The sequence below is a fragment of the Sinocyclocheilus grahami genome, unplaced genomic scaffold, assembly GCF_001515645.1.
Source record: "Sinocyclocheilus grahami isolate Dianchi unplaced genomic scaffold, SAMN03320097.WGS_v1.1 scaffold213.1, whole genome shotgun sequence".
Classification (NCBI taxonomy): Eukaryota; Metazoa; Chordata; class Actinopteri; order Cypriniformes; family Cyprinidae; genus Sinocyclocheilus; species Sinocyclocheilus grahami.
The window spans coordinates 63774-71122 of NW_015505392.1; the positions used below are offsets into that span (position 1 = coordinate 63774).

The window sequence follows — 7349 nt, forward strand, 5'->3', positions numbered from 1 at the left end:
AGTTCTCCATCTATAACAAAACAATCAATGTGTCTTCGATCTAATTTATTGAATGCTACTTTAAAGCTGGACAATGTGGATATTGAAGTTCAGTGATGTGAAAGTAATTTCTGCTCCATGGTAAAAACCTGTAAAAAGAACAAAAGAAATAATGAATATCGACTCACACTTTTAAAAAGTAATTCCGCCCTCGATAAAGAAGCCAGTTGTCATTGTAAGTAGACAGATTCACTGAAGTGGAGGCGTCATTTTTTTTGTTTTATGCATATTATATGTGCCACATGGCCTGAATACCTCAGGCGATGTGCCACAAATATACTACTTCTTGTATAGAGTCATACTTTTCTCTGTTAGACTTATCTCTGAGAGGCTCTTTTAAAGCTTCCCTATCCATTACAATAGCTTGATTGCTATAATGCTCTAATCACACCAGGCTCTGAGAATTGGTATGACAGGCTGGCATCGCTGTCACTTTCACCTTGTGTTGAGGTTATTGTGTGCAAGTCCAATCACCTGCTCTCAGTTCAAACTTGAGCCTCAGCACACAAAAGCCGCCCTTAAAGCAAATACAATTAATGCCATTCTAAGGATGTTATTAATATCAACGATTGAATTGTCTTTACAGAATATCCTCACTAAGCTCACCAAATGCAGTTTGGAAAGGAGTTTGTGAGGCGAAACAGCTTCTACAAATGTGTGATAAATGACGAGGAAATAGACCTGGATTCTGCAGATGTGTTTGAGGTGTGTGTCTTTTCTCCTACACACTGTATGTGTTTTGGAGAGCTGGGGGCAGAGGGGAGTACAAATATTTACTTAAAATTATGCCATCAGCACGTGTGTATGTTTGCTTTTTTATCGGGTACAATAGCGATCAGAAAAAATACCAGGTTGAACTGAATCTGACTTATGTTACATTGTGCTTCACTTCCTTTCCTTGGCAAGATGCTTTGATAACCTGTTCCTCTGCCAGTTGGCTTTCAAAGGGAAGGCCTCTGCCATCGACCACCTGAGCCGGAAAAGTCTGGAACACCTAAGCTTCAGGGATGAGAATGGAGCTAGTCCACTACACTATGCTTCGGCTGGAGGACACCTGGACATAATTCGCCTCATTGTTTCTGTCGTGAGGCCTGAGGGTAAGTCTTACTCCTTGACAAGGTTTTAAAGTTGTGATGGAATAAAAATAGCGACAGATCTTTATTTCTGTATTGTGACACACATTTGAGTGGAAGGGATTATCAAAAATGAAAAAAAGGTAGAGTTGTGACTTTTGCTGCGTTCAATTTACCTCAGAAGTCAGATGTCGGAGCTGGGAATGACACCCAATTCTCGCTTTGCCTCAAAAGACTCTTAATTTGCTGCTTATTAATAGATAGGTAAGGTATAGGATAAGGGATGTAGAATATGGTCATGCAGAATAAATGCTTTATAAGTACCAATAAATAGCCAATATGTTTATAACAGGCATGTAAATAAGCAACTAGTTAATAGTGAGAATTTGTCCCTAAACTAAAGCGTTACCTAGAGTTCACTCATGTTAGCATTAACAGTGTTAGCAAAAACTGAGCATTACACTGCATTTTGTAACACACTCTCCTGTTTAGTTGTCGGTAGCAAACACCAAAATCTGACATTTTCATTTTAAATGAAAATCTGACAGCCCAGAAATTTAACATAACACTATAGATTTAGAACAGTATACAGTAAAAAGGAAGCAAAGGACTTTAAGGTTTGGGATCCAGTTCTAGGAATTAAGTAATTGAATCCAACTTTGAGGCAGCAAGTAAATAATCTACTTAATCTGCATAAAATGACATTTTAACCATCATAACAAACACCATATTTTGAGAAATTACACTTGAGTCTATGTTTTGCACTAATTGCATTGTAAATATATGGATCTGTTTTGAAGGCCTTGTCCTTAGGCTTTGTTTATTCACCCCAGTCTTTTGCTATTCAGATCACATCAGGTCAATGTCTCATTATGTTCTAATGATTATAAAACTATCACATAATCTCCCCATGGATCACACACTTATGTCACAGGGAGGCTTATTGCGAACGCAGTACTTCAATAAATCATAGACAAAACAGAGCAACCAGTTTACTCACTACAATGGAAAAAGACCAAATTATATTCAGAGTGCACATTTCTCTTCCTAATTACATCTATTACAGCGCAATATTCTGCTGAAATAAACAAACCAGCCCAAGGTGGGAAGTTGATCTCCCAGACTGTCTGAGATGATCAGTTTGATCTGTGTTTAGGTACTTGTTAGCTGGTTAGAAATGGGAGATCAGTTGACCAACCAGCTAAATACATGTGATTTTTTCCCCCCAAACCCAGCAAAAAAAAAAAAAAAAGTTCAAACCCTGCTAGCAGCCAATTGTAAAGATTTCATTTGTCATGTCAACCACAGTGCTGACTGCATGCACAACGCTGAACCAAATACTAACCCCTAACCCTAACCTACACTCTAACCTTAACCTTACTGTAGCATTGGTAGCACATCTAGATAGACATCTAGACAATTGGATCTGAACTTTGAACTGAATCAAAGAAGCCTGAACTTTTCTTGAAAGGTGACTTGTGACTGAATTAACCAATGAAATTGGTGGGGCTTAACTGGTTTGGGGGGTTAGAAATCACACACTGAATACCAGGTTTGTCAGGCTGGGAGACCAGCTAAACCAGCTATACACACACACACACACACACAAAGAAAACAAACATGATGCGCTTCCTACCGTCTCGTCTTGAACAGGAGCGCTTCACAAAAATTAACCAAAATTCAGCGAATACATGTCTCACAGACATGATAATATATCTATAGAAAGCTTTAAATTACTACTTAACGAAATAAAACAAATCAAAAACAAAAACTCTTTCATTACAATCATAATCCGTAAAGATGCATTTCTCTCTAAAGGCGCGTCTAATGAGGAGATGGCGAGTCAGGATCGGCAACTTCATCCTTGCGACACCGAGTCAGAAAACACTAGTTTATTAGTAAATAACTCAGATATCTACTTACTATTTCCCCCTGTCACATTTATGGTATTTACTTTTGCCGGTGCTTTGCGGCAAGCTTAAGCCTATTGCTTGCATTTGAACGCAGAACTTTTCAGCTGCGCTGACGGCACCATACATACTGCTGCTGCAGGACACTAAACACCGTCGAACCGCTCTTGACAGTCGCGGTAGCACGGTCTCGTGTTGTTTCTACCAGCAAGGCAATTTTTTTCATCACTAGCCTAATTGATGGATGTCTAAAATATGAAAATAAGGAGAAGCCTAAAACAGGCCGGAGGCCCGGCCCGCGTCTGAACTATGACGTGAAAATTGGCCCGAAGCCCGGCCCGAGGGGCATAAAAAAGTCAGGGCCCATCGGGCCAGGGGCTGAAATGCAGGGCTCTACACAAAATATTGCAAAAAGCTGGAATATGAATATAACAGAATGTTGGGTGGATAATTATCTTTTTGGACAGTCAGAGGAGAGAAGCAATATATTAAATGAGACACACCAGGCCTATGCAGAAAAGCCATTTTCTTAATCTGTTCCAATGACAAAATTATCAATTATCTTTGTCTGTATTCAGACAGAACAGGGGCATAAACTTGAAGTGCTTCAAAACTAAATGAAAACATTGGTAACACTTTCTATGAAGCCCGTATTTATAATACATAATAAGGGTATTCTTAAGGCATTATAATGAATGCATAATGCATTATAAAAAACCTTATAATATGTTGTATCATCTCATGAATATTCATAAGAACAGTTTTAATATATTATAATATTTACTTATTTGTGGTTATAGCTTTTAAGAATATGATGATTTATAACACAATGAACTCGTTGCATCCACTTTTACAATGGATTATATTTCTCATAGTTATAATGTATTATAAGTCTCATATCTTGCCATTTTTCTTATGCTACTTTACTTAAAGCGGTCAAAGACAAATAAATAATAATAATAATAATAATAATAATAATAATAAAACATTTTTCTCTCAAACAGCCATAAGATCAGATATCAGATCAGATGAATGTGTAATATGACACATTTGCTTTGAACTATTTTTATTGTAATATCAGTTTGATTATTTTGATGGTACCCTTTAAACAGCTGTTGATAAGTGACTCTGCAACTACATATCAACTAGCGGTCATTAGAGTATTAGTATGTCTGCTTCTGTTAATATTTGCTAACACTTTATTTTGATGGTCAACTAACAGATAAACTGACTATAAGTGTCTTTGCAAGTACGTCAACTTATTCTACCATACTAGATTCTACCATTCTTGAGCATACTAATACTCAAATGAGAGTAAGTTGGCATGTAGTTGCAAAGTTGCTTATAGTCGATTGATTAAGGGGACCATCAAAATAAAATGTAACCATATAAAACATTGCATTTTTTCAGTTGGAGTATAGAGCGCACATCAATTAATTAACATTAGCTCCACAGGAAACACTCAAATAACACTCAACATCTAACCACTCACAAGCTGTAGTAAGATACTGTGCAGATCTTAAATAAACAATGTCAAGATATGATACAGTCCATTATTCTGTAAATGAAGTAGATTTAATATGGTGTTCATTGTGTGTTATAAATAATCATACTCTTAAACTTATAACCACAAATACGTAAGTATTAGGATGTCTTATAACTTCTTATGATTATTCATGAGTTGATATAACATATTATTCGTTTTTTTTTATAATGCATTATGTATTCATTATAATGCCTTAAGAATACCCTTATAATGTATTATAAATACGGGCTTCATAGAAAGTGTTACCGAAACATTTTATAGATGTAAATCCATTAATAGTTTCCATATAGAAAATATGCCTTGTATATGAAACATTATTTCAACCTGTATGATAATGCTTTTTTTTTTTTGACTGAATTGGAAATATAAGGACAAAATAATTTGTTTAATTTTTTTGAAAGAAATCGTACTTACACACACTATATGTGTACGTGTGTCACGCCCCTGGACTGGTTTTGCTGTGTTTTCCCTCCGCATGTGTTCCGTGTCCCAGTTAATTGACTCATTCCACGCGCCTGTGTTCCCCTGATTGCCCTGTGTTTAAAAGTCTCAGTCTGTTCAGTTTGTGGCTGTCGGGTCTACTTGTTGGATGTCGTGTGTTTCCCGTGTTCCTGTTGTGGATTTACCCCTGTAATTCAAGTATTAAAGACTTTCAATCAATGTTGAATGTTTCTCCGCATCTCCATTGTTCCTCCCACAGCGAATCGTGACAGAAGACCCGACCTAAACCGTTACCTCCGTGTGTCCACACTCCATTTTTGTTTACTGTTTTTTCTCAGTGTTTGTTTCCATTGTGTTTCCCTTCATGGATGCCCTCCTTCGCCTGGAATATCTCCTCCTCCTGCTGGAGCAGGGGGAGAAATCTCTCGAGGACCATACAAGACTGTTCCGGCTGTTAGCTAGCAACACCAGCTACCCGGATGACGCGCTCTGCTCATTCTATGACACAAGCTTGAACACCGCGAGCAGAGCACCGTCGTCCGAAGATGGTCCTCAAGAAGATTTCGCCGCATTTATGGAGGCACATCGCCCAGGATGTGGAGCCCCACCCATCAGACCAGGTGCGAGAGCCGGCGGCACTGCCCACCGCAACGGAGCAAGCCGTGGACCGTGAGAGCGCAGAGTGGAGCTCCGCCCACTGCACCGCGGCTGAGGGTGAGCTAATTGTACATCTGGGACTGCTGGACTTAGAAGGGGACTTGATAGACTGGGAAACAGATCTGGAGGTCGACTTGCCCTCTCTCCTTCATCCCCACTGGTCCTGTCCAGCCCTGAGGGGGCTCCCATTTCCCAGTCCAGCCAGGAGTGGGCTCTGATCCCCGAGGGCAGCCCTGAGAGCCCGGAGTCTCATGAATGGCCCCCCAGCTAGGCTCCTCCTGCTCCGGGCCCCTCCTGTTTCCTCCCTGGCTCCTTCCTCCTTCATCACCGCCCTGGACTCTGTCTGCCTGCTCCTCCCTCCCCGGTGAAATTGTTACGGTGCGGGACGTGCCTTCCGGGAGGGGGGAGTAATGTCACGCCCCTGGACTGGTTTTGCTGTGTTTTCCCTCCCCATGTGTTCCGTGTCCCAGTTAACTGACTCATTCCATGCACCTGTGTTCCCCTGATTGCCCTGTGTTTAAAAGTCCCAGTCTGTTCAGTTTGTGGCTGTCGGGTCTACTTGTTGGATGTCGTGTGTTTCCCGTGTTCCTGTTGTGGATTTACCCCTGTGATTCAAGTATTAAAGACTGCTGACCGCTTCTCCGTGTCTCCATTGTTCCTCCCACAGCGATTTGTGACAACGTGCTTGAGGGCAAGTGACACACAATCATGTTAACGCTAGGAAAGTTTAAAACATATATGGCGACAATTAAGAAGGTGGAAAATATGTGCCATATAATATCTTATTTCAGTATTAGTCTTTACAAGTACTAATTTGAAGTTGAAATCACACCTTGCGTATTTTTATTCATATGCTCACAATTGCTTTGTAATTTTTTTAGACGCGTTAACTAAAAATATTACTTTATTGCTGTGCTTGTTGCATGATCAGTCTATTTTTCTATTATTCGGTAGAATTTGATATTCGTTTCGAAGTCATTATTCACACCTTTCCGCCTAAGGTGGTCTTGTCGCTTGCTATCACACTGATTGCATCTGAACGCTTGCCGAATGTACTACTGTCCAGAACGCCGCAACAACAACAATATGAATTCAGTGTTTCTTGCTGTGTAGAGCTGAATGTACAGGACGAGCAGGGCAGAACTCCTCTGCACTGGGCTGTAGAGCAGGATCAACCGCACAGCTGTGCATTATTGCTGGAGCTGGGTGCTGACCCCAACATCCTCAACAGCGCCATGATGGGCCCTCTGCATCTGGCTGTCACAAAGAGATACAATCATCTAGTAGAGGTCAGTAAAACATGCTGCTGGGAATCCGCTGGTGTCACAGTCAGGCCAGAGAGCAGCAGTAGATATGCTGTTTGCAGTCTGTTGAATAATTTGTCATTATATGCATCAGACTGTATCAGATATACTGTACTGGTCAAAGGTGTCCAAGTTGCCCAATAAATGCACCAAGGCTGTATTTATTTCCTTTAAAAAATACAGTAAAAACAGTAATATTTTTAAACTGGTTTCTATTTTAATATATTTTAAAATGAAACATTATTTTTATAGCAAAGCTGAATTTTCAGCAGTCATTACTCCAGTCTTCAATGTCACATGATCCTTCAGAAATCATTCTGTTTTTGAGACTGGCAGTCTGTTTTGGGGGTGGGGATTTTTCAGTTACTCTTTCTGCAGG

The 7349-nt window shown here is 39.9% G+C and overlaps 1 protein-coding gene across 1 annotated transcript in view; it reads left to right on the plus strand.

The window, feature by feature from the left end:
* Window positions 1-648: 648 nt before the first annotated feature.
* Window positions 649-7349, plus strand: part of LOC107596046 (transient receptor potential cation channel subfamily A member 1-like) — a 40417-nt gene continuing 33716 nt past the window's right edge. The window contains exons 1-3 of the mRNA XM_016286652.1: window positions 649-744; window positions 974-1136; window positions 6780-6955. Of these exons, the coding sequence (XP_016142138.1) occupies window positions 649-744; window positions 974-1136; window positions 6780-6955 (435 nt within the window). The remainder of the gene's footprint in view (window positions 745-973; window positions 1137-6779; window positions 6956-7349) is intronic.